We start from the raw sequence: 17,968 nt of genomic DNA, 5'->3' as shown, positions 1-17,968 counted from the left end.
CTGGTTCAGACATTTAATTCTCCAGACATGAACAGCCCAGTCTAAGCAGGCTCGTTGAGGTGTCCAGTAAGGTCAGTGAGCCAGGCCAAGTTCAGACCTTTTTCAATTTATGTAATTGTAGAGGGTTTGAAAATGCCTCCGTGTGAAGTTTTATACAAAAACATACACCCCCTATTTTTTAAGATTATTCACAACTACTCTTAACAGTAATTTACTTTTGAATGAGATGCTACATCTTATTAGACTTCCAAGTCAGTAGATGGCGCTCCTGCGCTCCTGTGAGTGATAGAGGAAATCAGTATAGTCTTGGCTCCCAAGCATGCGCAGTCAGAATAAACCGCTGCCAGCAGAGACAGGCTACTGAGGCTAGAAGAAATAAGTGTCTATTCTCCATTTTCACACAGGTAATACAATAATTATCTAAAACATTCCCAAATATGTTTAAAAACGAATGTGAACTGTCGGTGACATGTTATGTAACGTTTTGAGTGTGTACATGAACATGTTTGGACGAGTAGTTTTAAATGAATAATTGCTAACTGTTAGCTAGCGTGTTACACCGACTGTACATGTGGGTGCGCGCATGTGAACGTGTGTGTAAGTGCGTGTTACCGTCAATGTGTATTTGAGCTAAGGTTATGTAGCTAGTAACGTGTATTCAATTTCAGATGTGTACTATTGGTTTTTGTGACTGTTCTGACTACAGGATTAGGTATTACGTTTGTATTTAAGTAAGAATATATAGATGGCGACGCTACTATATGAATTGAAAATGGGGGACCCTGATGGAAACAAGACAAACGTCTTTCTCAGGTCTGCATCCCCTTAACAATTGTATGTATTGAGCCGTACTGTATTGTACCCATTCTGCAATCTGTTAAATAAAGTTTTCATTCATTCATTCATTCATACTGTTCCTAATTTATGCAAATTACCTGTCGTCAGCTTGTGACTGCAACTTGTTCCTGTTTGCGGACGACTCAGCCCTGCTGGTCTCTGACAAGAACAAGTTACAGGTTGAAAAAACCCTCAGCTCGGAACTAGGCAGAATCTGCATATGGCTCGCTGATAACAAACTATCATTACACATGGGCAAAACAGAGTCCATTCTCTTCGGTTCAAATAACAAACTCAGCAAGACCGACGGCTTCTCAGTTACAGTGGGTGACAATATTGTAACAAGGAAAGATGAAATTACCTACCTGGGTTCCATCCTAGAGGCTAATCTCTCCTGTGACAAAATGGCATCCAATGTAATAAAAAAAAGTCAACCAACGAACTCGATTCTTGTACCGGATCTCCTCTCTGGTAAACAAGAATACCCTGAAGACTCTGGCAGGAGCACTCATTCAGGGGTACTACGACTATTAGGGGTGGGAATCACCAGTTTCATCATGATACGATACGATATCGATTCTTTGGACAACGATACGATATTTGCCGATATCACAAAGTCTCTCACGATACAATACGATTAGATTAGATTCAGGTGCCTGCAATCGATATGAGATGATATCATATGCCCATTTAACACAATCAGTAACATTTAGATCAACTAAAAAAAGGTAACGAAAATATCATTTGACATTTGTATTTTTGAGCTCTTCCAGACATTTAAAGGAAAATCAATCTATTGTTTTTAATACAAATAGACCTCCTGTTCACTGTAAAGTGCCACGTTTTGATATATTGAGCTTTAAACTTTAAGCTCCATTTTTTGGAACTCAAAACTCACAACCTAAAACCCCTCCCTACCTCCCTCTCCCAAACCGTTCCTACAACAATTTGTTGATGTTGCATGATCATGTATAGGCGGCCTACATTTATTATGTATTATATTGTTTATGTTTAAATAACATTTAAACATCAAACTCCTCTGACCTCATCTGGTCTTTCCAAAGACGCGCGCACACACACACACAAAGGGAGAATGCTATGCTGTAACGTCTACACACACTGTTGTTCTTGGGCGGATATGAGACTCGCCACAGGATTTTCAAAATAAGAGTATTGATATGAATCGATCTTATTACATTGCATCGATCCGATTCGATCGTTGATAATTACATCGATGTATCGATCTGGATCGATGTATCGTCCCACCCCTAACGACTATGCTTGCACCTCATGGTACTAAAGCACCTCAAAGGCGCTAAAAACAAAATTACAAACATCTCAAAACAAACTGGTCAGACTACTGCTTGACCTTACTCCTAGAACCCACCTATATTACTACCTACTATGCTAATTATGTCTCACCTCTTCACTTGCAGCAGCACCGCACAGGTCCTCCATTGCCACGAGTTTGCTACTGTAGCTTACAGACAAAAGATGTCCGACGAGGGAAAACTTTTCGTTGGCGGACTGAGCTTCGACACCACCGATGACTCGTTGGCGGCAGCGTTCTCAAAGTACGGAAACGTCGCCAGATGCAACGTCATCATGGACAAAGAGACGGGAAGGTCTCGCGGCTTCGGCTTTGTTACATATGAAAACCCACAGGACGCCAAAGATGCGATGGATAAAATGGACGGCAAGACGGTGGACGGGAGAGAGATTCGTGTGAATGAAGCGGGGCAGGGTGGCGGCGGCAGAGGTCGCGGTGGTGGAGGAGGCGGAGGAAGCTATGGCGGCGGGAGAGGCGGTGGAGGATACGGCGGTGGAGGAGGATACGGCGGTGGAGGAGGATACGGCGGAGGTGGAAGCTACGGAGAGCGTAGCAGCGGCGGCGGTGGAGATAGGAGTTACGGCGGTGGTGGATACAGAAGCGGCGGTGGATACAGGGAGTAGTTGGAAGCGGGGGTAGCTACTGGGAGCGCTCTGGATCATACAGCTATGCTGCACACGAGAAACTCTCCCCGATTCAAGATCATCCATCGACTGGCTGTATTTAAAATATGCGCTCCCTTAGGAAATGTCCATGTGTTGTTGACCCGATTCTCTTTGTAGTATGTTGTTGCAGTAGCTCAAGCGTCGTGCAAATGTAGCCATAGTTTTGGCCATTCATTGACAAACCATGTTTAAACTCAAGTTGAAGATTTCTTTCCTACTTGAGGGCAATTGTTCTCACAGCTTTTTTTTCTAACCTCGCACCTATTAACCAAGTACAATATCTGATTTGATTGGTGCCGTTAAATGAGAAATTGGAAAACTCAGAAATTGAAATTATCTAATATTTTTTATTTTTCTTGTCAACCAGGATTTTGAAGCACCATTCCTACCTCGCACTGTTAAGCAGCTCCTGTTTTCCCCTGGATGTAGGGGAAATTCAATAGGGCTTTACTTTTGTTTGAGTTATCCTTCATTTTAATGCTTGTCCAACCTACCTCCTGCCAAGTTATTGAATGAGAAATCCATTTAGTAGCTCAAACAGGCTTTTGGGTTTCATAGTACATTCCTATAGTGTTGCTCGGCAGCAATGCCTCAGTCATGTAATTTTTTTTAATCTTAAACATAGATTAGCAGAGGGTCCTGTATGTTCAGTTTCCCAAAAATTAATTCCTTTCATACTGGTGAAATGCACGCCTAATGTAGTCGGCTGTTCAATGTGTTTTTTTGCTTTGCTCAACGGCTGCATTTTAAATGTGCTGTTAGAATGGACTGAACTTGTATAAGTGATCGACGTCTAACTTCTCTCACCGATTATAAAACTCGGAATGAGAGCATTTTTGTACTTTCTGTTCTTTGTATCAACATTAAAGCTTTTTTTAAAAAATATATATACTGTCATTGAGTCTACTAAATGATTCATGGGAAATAAAAAGTCTCAACACTCTTTGATTTACAATGTTACTTACCCATAGCTGCCAGAATTGTTCCCTTCCTGCTGACTTGTACAGAACTTGTACGTTGTTTTGGATAAAAGCGTCGGCTAAATGTATGTAGGGCAGTGCAGTTCTCGACAATTGTCTCTCTTGCCTGTAGTTCACGTTTATCAGCCAGACGAGGGTCAATATACGTATTTGAACTGAGTGAATATGGCGGCGCTGACTCAAGGTCACTGAGAAATGATGACATCGGTGTTTGAATATGTTGATGGGACCTAGGACTCCGGGATCCTAAAAGAGAATATACCGGTATACATTTGAGGGGGACGAAACTGTACACTAGGGGGTTTGGACATTTACGGGGGCCAGTTTCGAATTGTAGCCTCCCGTAGGTACTCTTTGAGAGCGGTTTTGGAGGTGGGTAGGGCGTTCCACATTGTTGTAGCATAATTGCGAAACGTGTTTAGTCCCTTGTTTGAGCAGAATCTGGGTTGAACATGATTTGTGGAACTCCCTCTGGTGTTGTGGTCGTCGAATTCACTGACCTTTGGGAAGTATTTTGACATGTACATGGGTATCTTAGTGGTGTAGTGTATCTTGTAGACCAGGCCCATTGCAAGCTGCTGTACTCTGCCATCCTAGGGTGTCAAAATGGGCAGGGGTGAGGTGGGTTTTAGTAAGGTCAAGCAGTAGTCTGACCAGTTTGTTTTGTGATGTTTGTTGTATTTTTTATTTTTTTTTGCCTGAGGTGCTTTGGTACATAGCATAGTCGTACCCTTGAATGAGTGCTCCTGTTGAAGGCACTAAAGCACTCAACACTTTGATGAACATTGTTACTCAGCTGATAGAGTTGTACCCTTCCTGCTGTCTTGTTGTACAAAACTTGTAGTCGCTTTGGATAAAAGCGTCGGCTAAATGACTACAAACATCACAAAACAAACTGGTCAGACTACTGCTTGACCTTACTCCTAAAACCCACCTCACCCCTGTCCATTTTGACAACCTAGGATGGCTTAGAGTAGACTAGAGTACAGCAACTTGCAATGGGCCTGATCTACAAGATACATCACACCACTAAGATACCCATGTACATGTCGAGGTACTTCCCAAAGGTCAGTGAATTCTACGACCACAACACCAGAGGTAGTTCCACAAATCATGTTCAACCCAGATTCGGCTCAAACAAGGGACTAAACACGTTTCGCAATTATGCGACAACAATGTGGAACACCCTACCCACAGCCGTAAAATAATGTGAATCCCTACCCACCTTCAAAACCGCTCTCAAAGAGCACCTACGGGAGGCTGCCATTTGAAACTGGCCCCGGTAAATGTCCAACCCAACCCCCTCCAATGTACAGTTTCTTCCCCCTCAAATGTATATATATTCTCTTTTAGAATCTCTGTCTCTTAAACAGTACTGTATATCTGTATGTTGTGTATGTCATAAATGTCATGATGAATTGAAAATGGGGGGACGGGGTGCTCCAGTAGCACACCATGTTACCGCGCTCGCGCGGGACTCCGTGCTGCGTCACGGATCTGGTTGACTCCGAGTTCGATTCCCGGACTCGCCGTCATTTGCCGAATGTCTCCCCCTGCTCTCTCTCCCGCTTCACCCTGCAACTGTCGGTCATGCTTGACCAGGAAAGCGATAAACGCTAAAAAATAAAGTTTAAAAAAAAAGAAAATGGGGGGACCCTGATGTAAACAAGACAAGTCTTTCTCTGGTCTGCATCCCCTTAACAATTGTGTGTATCGAGCCGTACTGTATTGTACCCATTCTGCAATCTGTTAATAAAGTTTTCAATCAGGACCAGAGAGGAAGACCTGTTCTGCTGCCTGCAGTGAGACTGTCTTCAGAACAGCCAGGGCCTGTATGATGGACTACCAAAAAAATAAATAAAAATCAAATATAACTGTATACCTGCGTAGGACAGTTCTCCATCTTTGATTCGTTCAGACATTTACGGGGGCCAGTTTCGAATTGCAGCCTCCCGTAGGTGCTCTTTGAGAGCGGTTTTGAAGGTGGGTAGAGATTCACATTTTTTATACGGCTGTGGGTAGGGCGTTCCACATTGAGCTAGTGAAGGGCTACATCTGTTCCTCCCTCCCCATCAACCTGGACCCTCTGCAATTTGCATATCGCCCCAACAGGTCCACGGAGGACGCCATAGCCCATGTGCTGCACACAGCAGCATCACACCTGGACAAGAGGCAGGGGAACTATGTGAGAATGCTGTTCATCGACTACAGCTCAGCATTCAATACCATAGTCCCCTCCAAACTCATAGCCAAGCTCAGGGACCTGGGCTTGAACTATGACCTGTGCCAGTGGGTCTTGGACTTCCTGACGGGCAGACCCCAGGTGGTAAGAGCCGGCAACTGCACCTCCTCATCCATCACGCTCAACATAGGGGCCCCCCAGGGCTGTGTTCTGAGCCCCCTCCTCTACTCCCTGTACACACATGACTGCGTAGCACAGCGGAACAACAACACCATCATCAAATTTGCTGATGACACAGTAGTGGTGGGCCTGATCTCTGCCAACGACGAAAGGGCCTACCTGGAAGAGGTAGAGAACCTGTCACAGTGGTGTCAGGAGAACTGCCTCTCCCTGAACGTCAGCAAAACAAAAGAGATGATTGTGGACTTCAGGAGGTCGGGGGTCAAGGACTACAGCCCCCTCAGCATCGACGGGGCACCGGTTGAGAGAGTGAACAGTTTCAAGTACCTCGGAGCCCACATATCCGAGGACTTGACATGGACCACACACATTGACAGTGTTGTGAAGAAGGCACGACAACGCCTCTACTTCCTCAGGCGCCTAAGGAAGTTCCAAGTCAGTCAGAAGATCCTTAGGAACTTCTACTCATGTACAATAGAGAGCATCCTGACCGGCAACATCACCTCCTGGTTTGGGAATAGCACTGCACAAGACCGTAGCAGACTACAAAGAGTGACACGTTCAGCCGAACGCACAATTGGAGGGGGGCTTCCCACCCTCCAGAACATTTACAACAAGCGGTGCAAGGGGAAGGCTAAGAGAATTATTAAGGACTCGAGCCACCCGAACAACTGCCTCTTTGAACTGCTGCGGTCAGGCAAGCGATACCGGAGTCTTAAGGCGAGCACAGAAAGACTCAGAAGAAGCTTCTATCCCCAGGCCATCAGGCTGCTAAACGAACAATAATCGCTAAACGAACAATAATCACTATGCAACAACCATCAAATGCACACAGCACACACACCCACACGCACACACTCACTCAAACAAACAACACACTGCAGCACCCACTCTCCACACTTTAGATCACACAAACACACTTACACTTTATATTTATTGATAAAGGATTTGCACTACAACTCGTACACCTACTGTGAATTGTACCTAAATTGCACCTCGTCCCATTTCTCCATTTCTGCCTTGCACTATATAGTATTGTATATTAGTACACTGCACAGTATTGTATATTGTATGGTAACTACGTCTATCCTGCATCGAACATTGTACATATGTCTAAACTGAACACTGTGACCTCTTTTTTTTACTTCTAATTTTACTATGTTTTTATTTCATACTTATCTTGTCTTGCACAGTCTCTGGAGCGCAACAGTAAGAAGCATTTTGTACAAAAGTATTCTGTACTTCTGTATGACAACTATTAAAGAAACTTGAACTTGAACTTGATGTGGCATAATTACGAAACGTGTTAAGTTAAGTCAAGTTCCTTGTTTGAGCCGAATCTGGGTTGCACATGATTTGTGGAACTCCCTCTGGTCTTGTGGTCGTGGTATTTACTGACCTTTGGGAATTACCTCCATATGTACATGGGTACCTTAGTGGTGTAGTGTATCTTGTAGACCAGGCCCATTGCAAGTTGTTGTACTCGTCTACTCTAAGCCATCCTAGGTTGTCAAAATGGGCTGGGGTCAGGTGTGTTCTAGGAGTGAGGTCAAGCAGTAGTCTGACCTGCTATTGTGCGTGATCGGTGTGTGACCGGCAAGCGGACATTTGTTTGGGGAAACTTCTGACGGCTTGGGGAAGGAGGGGAGCTACCAGCTTGTTCAGTTTGTTGGTGGGGCTGCTGAGAACATTCGCTAGAAGTGTATATTTTTTGGGTTATAGGGTGAATGTCATTGCTCCACTCTTGTCTGAGTCCCTGGGCCAGGCTCCTCGAGGAGGAGAGGTTGGCATATGGAAGTATAGGAGCGGATGTGGGCAGCGGTGGCCTAAAGGTTAGAGAAGCAGGTTTGTGACCAGAAGGTCGCCGGTTCGATCCCCCGGACCGGCAGGAAAAATCTGGGCTGGGGAAGTGAATGAATAACTCTCTCCCATACCCTTAACACCAACCGCTGAAGTGCCCTTGAGCAAGGCACTAAAGTAAACCCCCAACTACTCCAGTGGAATTGCTCAGTGGCCAACAGTGTCAGACTACGTTGTACTGGGCAGCTCCCAGGTGTGAATGGAACTGTGTGAATGTGAAGCAGGGCGTAGCTGAAAAATAGCATCCGTGCTCCGCGAACCTACCCTGGGTAAATAAAACATTTTTAAAAATGTAATAATCGGCAGTTTGTCTGCAATCTCCTCCGATAGTGACAGTGATGGGGGAGCAGGTTTGGCTGAAAACTCTGGCAGGATGGCAGGAAAGGAGACAGATAGTGTCAGTATGGAGTATAGTGAGGGGGAGCCCAGGGGAGAAGGAAGGGAAAAAGTGGAGGAAAGGAGCAGGGAAAAGGACTGGAATGGCCATAAGAGAAAGAAAAAGGAAGGAAGTAGACCAAGTGGGTCTGAGGGTAGGGTAGATTTTCTGAATGTAGTGGTGAGATTTGAGGGAGAAGAGGGAGTTAAAAAAAATCGGGCCATTAAAGTTAACAAAACTCATAAAGCAATTAGGAGAAGTGGAGTACGCAAAAGTGTTGAGAGATGGAAACTTGTTTTTAGGATGTAGAAATATAGAGCAGGTGGAGAAGGCAAAGGTATTGAGTAGTATTGGAAATCAATATTTCCAGAGTAATAAGAGTTGGGGAGAAGAGGGATGGTGGGTGAAAGGGGGTCATTTCTGGAATACCAATCGAAGTTACTATGGAGAAGCTGGTGGAAAATTTAAAGGGAGACAAACGTAATGGGGGTGTTAAAAAAACGCTGATAGAATTAAAAGGGGAGCAGAGAAGATAGAGACTGAGACCATTTTTAGTGACTGATTTAGTTCGCAAAATGCAACCAAAGCACTCTGGAGCTATGCTTTATGTCTCCACACACGGCCGTTTGTCACGTTTCACGAGCTGTTGTTGTTGGGTGTATACGTAGCTACCTTGGGCTACTTCTGATTGGTAAGCATGACTGGCACGCAAGAAAAAAAACTTGAATCAAATTCGCTGTATAACGTATCCCAAATCGCAAGCTTTACGATTTGCTAAAACGCGACTGTCGTAAGACCAAAACACACCGCAGTTTTAATTATTTTACATGACTATTTAAATTTTGTTACCCGCCATGTGGCGGACAGACCTCTCAGTGTCACTCGCCAAACCGAAAATCTGCCCGCCAATGGCGGGTGGCGGGCTCCAATTCCGTGCCCTGGTTGGAGCGCACGAGACAGCGACTCGTTAGATTTGATTAAAACGGAACAAAAAAAAGGTCTCTTGATTCAGAACAATTTGATCATGGATTAACAAAACACTAATGCGAATGGTTGATTTGAATTTCAAGGTCTTTTTAAGCACCTTGTTAAAAAATTTGCCGTTTTCAAGGAATTCCAGGCATTGACTTTTGTATCAAGCACCTTCAAGCACTTCAAGGACCTTGTGCGAACCCTGTTCATACTATATAATATCCGTAAAAACAATGTAAGGTCAATGGGGCCACGCTAGAGGCTATACAAGGCTAGAGGGAGATGTGGGTAGCCAGTATGAAGAGCATGGATTCTGAGAAAGGACTCGGAAGGAAAATAGGGCTGGGTTTAAAATTAAAACATGTCCTTTAACATACAATTAGCATAGTTACTAGTGGAGATGGGTTTGTGCCCGGAGGGTAGGATCATAGGACAGACCTATAGCTTCACAGTCTCTAGTTTATGCATCATCATACAAAACTGTTCCAACAATCTACACAACACTGTGGTACTGTACATATAAGTCTCGTTCTTTTTTCTCACATTATGTATCGTGGGCGCCGTTTCTTACCACATCTGAGGTGGAGGAATCACACCGTGCGCTTCCACCACAGAAAAGACAAGTTCACTGACTAACAATAGAGTTGTACTTTTATTTTTTATTTTTTTAACGTACATTTTTATTTGCAGTTTTTTGAAACGGTACATTTCGACATACAAAATTATAAAGACATTTTTTAAAAAATTAAATAAAAGATTGACAAAAATGCGAAAAGAAAAAAGGGTGACATGGATTCTTCGGTCCATTCTATTTTTACATTGTTTATTTACATTTCAATTTATTTTCTTGTTTCCTTTTCATTCTTCTGTGATGTCGTTTCTTGTCTTCCTATATTCCTCCCACTTTTCCCATTTTGACTAAAATGTCTCCTTGTAACCTCAGCATATGTGTGATTCTCTCCATTTCCTGTATCCCCTCTATCTCTATCCATTGTTCCTTCGTCTGTGCTTCTACCATGTACCACAGTTTAGTCAAAGCTTTCTTGGCTGCTACTAATAGTATCTTAATCAGATACTTGTCTTCTCCATGAATTTCTTTCTGTGTTAAGTTCCCTAAGTATAGTACTTGGCCTGTCTGAGGTATTTCATATCCTACTATTTCATTTATTATCCCTCCTATCTCCTCCCAGTAGTTTCTTATTTTCTGACATTCCCAGAATATGTGTGTGGGGTTCGGTACTTCTTGCCCACATTTTCTCCAACATGGCTTTTGTGTTGGCATGTAATTGTATTTCTGGTGTTATTTCTGGTGTTAAAAGAATCAAATTATGTTTTTCCACCCAAACTGTCATAATCACGGCGAGAGCCTTCTTCACTCCTCCTCATCCTCCCCCCACATTCACCACGGCAGCCCCACACCTTCTTCACTCCTCCTCATCCTCTCCCACATTCACAACGGAAGCCTCACATCCATATATGGGCAGCACCCCTTCACACACTGTCAAGCTCCTCACTCAACACGGCTGTGCCTCATCCCCTGATTCACACGCTGCCAGGCACCTCACTCGACACAGCTGTACCTCATCCCCTGATCAGCAAGACACTACATCTACCGGCAGATTCTAACCAGACCTGGTCGTGGTGTTATTCTAGTTACCTAGGTACGACGACTCAGCCTGAAGCCCTGCTAACCTGCTCTTGTGATTATTCCTTGCTCTAATCCTGTTTCTCTTGTGCCCAGGACCTCCGCTCCAGTGCACCTCCCTGCCTGGACATCTCGTGCTGCACAAGGAGTGCTCCTGCTCTCTCGACACAGACCTGTGTTTTCTGCCCACAGCTGCACTGGGAGTGCACCTGTCCTCACCACCCAAGAACATTCTAACCCCTGTCTGTTGCACATTCCTGCCTGTTCAACTGTCCGCTTGGGGAATACTATTAAAACACCCTAAACCGCTCCATTCTCTCTTCTCCTGTGTTCAGCTATTGGGCTCTGCCTAAACCCATTCTCACACAAACTCCCTCCATATCCTTGATCCTGTGGTTGATTGTTGTATCTTACATGTGTTATACCATTCCTCCTCTGTTATCTCCATTTCTAATTCTTTCTCCCACTTTTCTTTTATATACAAGGTTGTAATTTCCTTACTGTCCATTATTGCCTGCAGTGGCAGCTGATGAATTCTTCTCCAGGGGGGGCGCTATACCAAACATTTTGCAAACATGTACCGAGGTATCACAATGTCACAAACACGCGCATGCACGCATTGGCGAAACCACACAGAGTATAGCCTACTGTGCACGTCAGAGCTTCGGCGAAACCACAAGGTACGAATATTTAAGTAGATGCAGTACAACTATCACCATTGCCATCAATCAATATATGATCAGTCAATGCAGCCACGTTTCCAATAGCGCCTACACAAACACGCACGCACGCACGCTCTCTCTCTCTCTCTCTTCCAGTCGGGAGCACTAGCATATCACTGTAATATCTTTGTGTATGCTCCCACGCGCACACCCGTATTCCGATCCGTACAATAATAATCACAGATGTATATATTGTCATTTGAAACAAGTTACTAATACATTGTTCTGGGGGATTATGCCCCCCGCGGCGAAATTAATAGTATAGTAGTATCCCCCTCCTATCTCTCTATCTCTCTCACACACACAGCATGACGTGGAATCCCAAGCACTAACGTTACACAAATTAGAAGGAACTGCAAAGGATCAGACCTATACAGTATATACCAAGAATAACTTCAGTATGAGTACAGCATATTTTGCATATTGTTAAGAGAGCCAAGGCTGGCTTGCGTAAATTAAACATATGACTCACTTACCATCAGAAGAGTTAAAGGGGGCGAGATATTCAGCTGTCCACAAGCCTTAATCCACCAAAAAAAAAAGTGTTTCATGTGCTTTACTCCAGTAACAGTCCATGGGCATGTTGTATCTGTCCTAGGGCTGGGCGATATATCGAGTATACTCGATGTATTGTGGCTTGTTCTACGTGAGATGTAGTGAATTACTATATCGTGAACATCGAGTATTAGCCGTCAGCAGTGTTGGGACTAACGCGGTAACGCCGTTACTTTTGGCGGTAACTAGTACTCTAACGCATAACTTTTGAAATTCAGTAACGCCGTTAGCGTTACTGAATGGTTCGTTACTATGGGGGTAGATTTCTATCAAAAATAAACAAACGCAAAAGTAGAATCCACAATCGTAAAAACGATCCACACACACACACACACACCTCAATTTGTGTTTCATAAATCATAAAAACACGCTTGATTTGCTTAGATTTACGTACGGAATTCTAAAAACAGCTTGATCTGATTAGATTTACGTACGGAATTCTAAGGACACACTTGATCTGATTAGATTTACGTACGGAATTCTAAGGACATGCTTGATCAACTTGGAGTTACGTACGGAATTCTTAGACAAATATTTCGCTGTTTTCCCCGTGGGGATTCGTGTGTGAAGCTTCTTCTTCTTAGAGGTCTATCAAAAATAAACAAATGCAAAAGTAGAATCCACCATCGTAAAAACGATCCACGCACACACACCTCTCAATTTGTGTTTCATAAATCATAAAAACACGCTTGATTTGCTTAGATTTACGTACGGAATTCTAAAAACAGCTTGATCTGATTAGATTTACGTACGGAATTCTAAGGACACGCTTGATCAACTTGGAGTTACGGACAGAATTTTTAGACAAATATTTCACTGTTTTCGCCGTGGGGATTTGTGTGTGAAGCTTCTTCTTCGGCGCTACCGAACACGGCCCGAGTTGTTCATAGTAGCTCATGAGCGCTACCAGTGGCCAAAATCGCACATTATCTTTAGCCCTATCAACATTCCATTATGAAAATGAATGCTCAAAGTAAATATATATAGTACAATTTTGAAGATAACAACTAGGGCTTTCAAATGATATAAAATATCTGTATGATTATCATTGTTGAATCTAGAGGGTGTATGTATGGTTGTAACTAACTGTAACTGTCCTCTACTGCTCCCATGACTGCATATATATCTGTGTCCACTGGAGGGCACTATAGGCGGAGCTTCTACAGTCTACGCCAGGTTGGGAGTATATAAGACTTGGCTCCCTCTTATTTTTTTTTCTTCCCACAAATGCCTCTCCCGGAGAGGAGCACACTGAGCTGTTGTGGTGTGAGTCAATGTGAATAAAACGCTGCCAGCAGAGCAAGGCCACAGACGGAAACCATGCCTCATGTACATATTATTGTCGCCCCATAGCCATTTCTGTTAACAGGTTATGGGCCCAGATCTCGCAGGGGCGAAATAATAAGGGTAGCTAGCTTAGCTGACGTGTAGGTCAGAGTAGCACCGGGAGTACCGCGTGGCTAGCGTACTAGGCCAACGAAGCTTAAGCTACACCAACCACCAACCACCAAGAAAGAGGATGGCGACCAAGGGAAGAAGCAAATGGCCCTCATTTAATGGGAAAGCGGAGGGATATGAGCTCTGGGAAGAGCGCATGCTATGTTGCATGCACGGCACGGGACTCAAGGCGGTGATCTTGGCGGCCCCCGCGGGACCACTGACGGCGGAGGAACAAGCCCAAGACGACAAGCTTAATGCGGACGCATACTGTGAGTTAGCGCCGCTGCTCGACGATACAAGCTTGGGGCTGATATTCCGCGACACGAAGGACAAAGGCCGAGAAAGCCTGGGAGTGTTGAGGGAGCATTACATCGGACGGGGAAGGCCCAGAGTAGTGTCCCTCTACGTAACGTTGACGGCCCTAAAGAAGGGGCACACAGAGACGATGACAGAATACATCATCCGAGCTGAGCAGATCATGACGGCGCTCAAGAGTGCGGGAGAGGCACCCGGCGAGGGGTTAATGTTAATGATGGCAATGGTGATGAGGACTACCGGAGTTGTACAGGCCGTTCGCGCTACTGGTTACCCACGGTTCAACGGACATGACATTGGGGCAGTTCAAAGCGAACTTTGAGGCCTCAGAGGATATCCACCCAGACGCCGCGGAAGCGGGGGGGATAGCACTGAAAGGACACCGAGGGAGAAGGCCAGGCCCACGACGGCGCTGACGTGTTGGCGATGCGGAGAGAATGGGCATCGGAGGGATAACTGCAACAAGACGGTCTGGTGCAACTTCTGCAGATCATCGGGGCACACAGACAAAGTGCCGAAAGAAACGAGACCAGAGCGCCCGATACGCACATGGGCAAGATGTCGGCCAGAGATGAGGCGGCGCCTATGGACAAGATGGCGGCGACGGACGAGGTCGCGGCCACAAACAAGATGGCAGCGATGGACGAGATGACGACTACAGACAAGATGGCGGCGACGGTGACCGTGAGGCGAGTCGAGATGACGCCCGGAGAGCGGCAGGACGAGAGGACTTTGTTTTCGGGGCGCGGACTACAGGCGTCGCCCGGCCAACGCAGCACCAGCGGTTCCCGAGGAGGGGACTGATCGTGGACACAGGTGCGTCGTCCCACATCATCAACAACAGGAATAGTTTCAAGAACTTTGATAAGTCCTTCGAGCCGGAGGGACACAGCATGGAGCTGGCGGACGGGAAACGCACCTACGGGTTGGCGCAGGGGAGAGGAGACGCACAGGTATGCCTCATAGACAGTGGGGGGCGCCGGTGTACAGTGACGTTAAAGAACGCTCTCTACATACCCTCGTTCCCACAATAACTGTTCTCTGTAAAATCCGCTACTGCTAACGGTGCCGAAGTGTTCTTCAGTGAAGGTAAAGATGTTCTTGTAGAAAAAGATGGTACACGGTTTAACATTGACGTATATGGAAGAATGTATTACCTACAAACGGAGTGTAATAATAATGATAAATGTAATGTGACTGTTAGTCATGACATCCAGACGTGGCATGGAATTATGGGTCATTGTAATCACGAGGATTTACTAAAGCTACAAGCAGTAACAGACGGTATGCACATTAAGGGTGAAAAGCATAGACCTGACAAAGAATGTGAAGTTTGCATAAGGGGGAAGTTTACTCAAACAAGGAACAGGGACCCCACAGAGAAGGTAAAGAGACCACTGGAGCTAGTTAACACCGACCTAGCCGGTCCAGTAAGGAACGAGTCCATAGGTGGCTTTAACTATGTACAGTCCTTTACAGATGTGGGTACAGGCGTAGTGTTCGTCTATTTCCTTAAAGCAAAGAGTGATGCACTCCAAGCCACGGAAAAATTCCATGCCGATGTCGCCCCCTATGGGGACGTAAAATGTTTGAGGTCAGACCGAGTTTACAAACAGAGAGTTCCAATCACTGTTGAGAAAAAACAGGATCAGACACGAGACATCATGTCTCTACTCCCCACATCAGAACGGGGTAGCCGAGAGGGAATGGCGCACTCTTTTTGAAATCGCCAGGTGTAAGCTAGAAGATAGTAACATACCGAAGAGCCTGTGGCATTATGCGGTACAAGAAGCCGCCTACACCAGAAACAGGTGTTTTAACAAACATACGGGCACCACCCCATATACAGCAATGACAGGGAAAAGATGTAATCTAGCCAGAATGCACAAATTCGGATCAGTGTGCTATGCTTACCAGCAGGACAGAGGCAAGCTTGAGTCCAGATGTGAAAAAGGACTCTTTACACGACAAAGGGAGCCCCGCACTCCTAGTCTACTATCCCGGTAAAGGGAAGGTGCAAAAGCACAGACTAGTGAAATTTGTCACCAAGACAACATGCGAAATCGAGACACAGAGGAGCCATGGCTGGACTCCGGGGTAAGGTATGGAGGGACAGAGACACCACAGCCTAGTGTACTGAGCACAGGCGTGCAGGCAGACCTCCAGACACCCCTAGAGGGCGATGACGAGGAGCACCCGAGGGTGACATCAAGTGCCCCATGCAGTGGGAGATATCCCTCAAGGGAACACAAACCCCCAAGATATCTGAAAGATTATGCCCGGAGGGGTAGTGACGAGGATGACAGTACACTCGCCAGTATTGATTACTGCTACCGAGCGGTGTGTGGCGTGCCTCAGTCCTTTAAGGAAGCCATAGTGTCCCCAGAGTCGAGTAAGTGGGAGAGAGCGATGGACGAGGAGATGAGGTCCTTAGAGGACAACCACACCTTTACCCTCACAAAATTGCCAGAGGGCAGACAGACAGTGGGAGGGAAGTGGGTGTACTCAATCAAGGAAGGGATCGAAGGCCACGAAAAGCGCACCAACCGACCTGTAGGAGTCGCTGTCCACAACGCCCGATCCCCACCCATCAGTTTCCCACCCCCTAATACGGCCAATGTGTATTAGTATGAACGACCAGCTAAACTGAAAGCAATGTGGAGCGCTGGGCTCGAACAGGCGAGCCCAGCGTCTCCGTCATTCGTGGCGAGCACCTTGCCCACTACGCCACGTAGCCGCCCCTACTCAAAGTAATATATTATTCATATCTTTCATATTTGCTACAGAAATTATTACAAAAATCTTGTCCGACCACCACATTTCAATAAACAACTGCATTCTGAATTAATTTAGCCTTGTAGTTTTCTAATCCCATCGTTTATTTGTTATATTTGTATTGATTAAACATAAGTCAGTTACTGTACATGACACTGTACATGTCAAATATGCTAAGGTAATTAGGTTTAACTTATTGCTTATGGAGCAGTGTCCCCATTTATCCCAGAGGAGTTGATGAACACTGCAGCTGTATTATGTAAGAAATACATACAGTATATAATAATTGTATATAATAATTGTAAAGTGTTTTTTGATGTTTTTTTTGTTGTTTTGGTGTAAATCTAATATAATATATCATCTATAAATGCTAAATGCTATATGATCTGATAAAGTATACAGTATTCACATAAGGTGCTATAGGTTCCTAGTTGGAGGTCTCTCAGGTCTGGCAGCAGTCCCTGCCCACTGGTGTGGAGTCTGGTGGCCGCTGGTATGAAGGACTGGCCGAGGCGGTTAGTTGAGTGTGGGGGGGGCTTCTCATTTTGACTAGCTTGACGTCGTACAGCGTGGTGTGGCCAAATTAGCATGGCCAGCAAACACGCCATAAGCCGTTCTGGCGGTCAATAATGTATATTTCAATATTTGATTGAAAATGTAAACAAAACACCATTATGAAAATAACATCCCTAGGATGGCTAGGTGGTGCAGGTGCCGTAATCAGTCCCAGCTACCTACACAAACGGCGGCGGCGGCGGCTGACGACACGATCAACGGCAACATTCCTCCACTACCACCTCTACAAAAGAACCCACGAGAGGCCACAGCAAGAAGGAATGAACCGGGGTTCACAATCGAGGCGCCCATCACGTCGCGGGACAAACAGCGATGCAGCGCCGATGGCCGGCGAGCTAACCGGGCTAACGGAGCTAACGGGGCTAACAACAATGGACACAGGACCCCATCCCCCCTCCTAACAACAATGGACACAGGACCCCTCCCCACCTACCGCCACACGGACAACCAGACACCACAGTCAATCAACACTTTGAACTCGACGACATAAACCAAATAATGAACACAAATGGACTTCACATATTTCACCTAAACACAAGCAGCCTGAGACCCAAACTT

The 17,968-nt window shown here is 45.4% G+C and overlaps 1 protein-coding gene across 2 annotated transcripts; it reads left to right on the top strand.

The window, feature by feature from the left end:
- The first annotated feature begins 336 nt into the window (after window positions 1–336).
- Window positions 337–3,713, top strand: LOC311238859 (cold-inducible RNA-binding protein B-like). Of its 2 annotated transcripts, none has more exons than XM_084327058.1 (2): window positions 337–404; window positions 2,274–3,713. In XM_084327058.1, the coding sequence occupies exon 2, from the start codon at window positions 2,332–2,334 to the stop codon at window positions 2,788–2,790; it is 459 nt and encodes a 152-aa protein (XP_084183184.1). In that variant the 5' UTR covers window positions 337–404; window positions 2,274–2,331; the 3' UTR covers window positions 2,791–3,713. The 2 variants fall into 2 exon arrangements, with proteins under 2 accessions (XP_084183184.1, XP_084183185.1); XM_084327059.1 differs by having other exon boundaries at window positions 340–404; window positions 2,277–3,713.
- The last annotated feature ends 14,255 nt before the right edge of the window (window positions 3,714–17,968 follow it).

Source organism: Notolepis coatsorum, assembly GCF_963971535.1.
Source record: "Notolepis coatsorum genome assembly, chromosome: 1".
In the NCBI taxonomy this organism is placed as follows: Eukaryota; Metazoa; Chordata; class Actinopteri; order Aulopiformes; family Paralepididae; genus Notolepis; species Notolepis coatsorum.
Note: the sequence above shows the minus strand (reverse complement) of the source record. Positions and strands in the feature narration are given on the sequence as shown.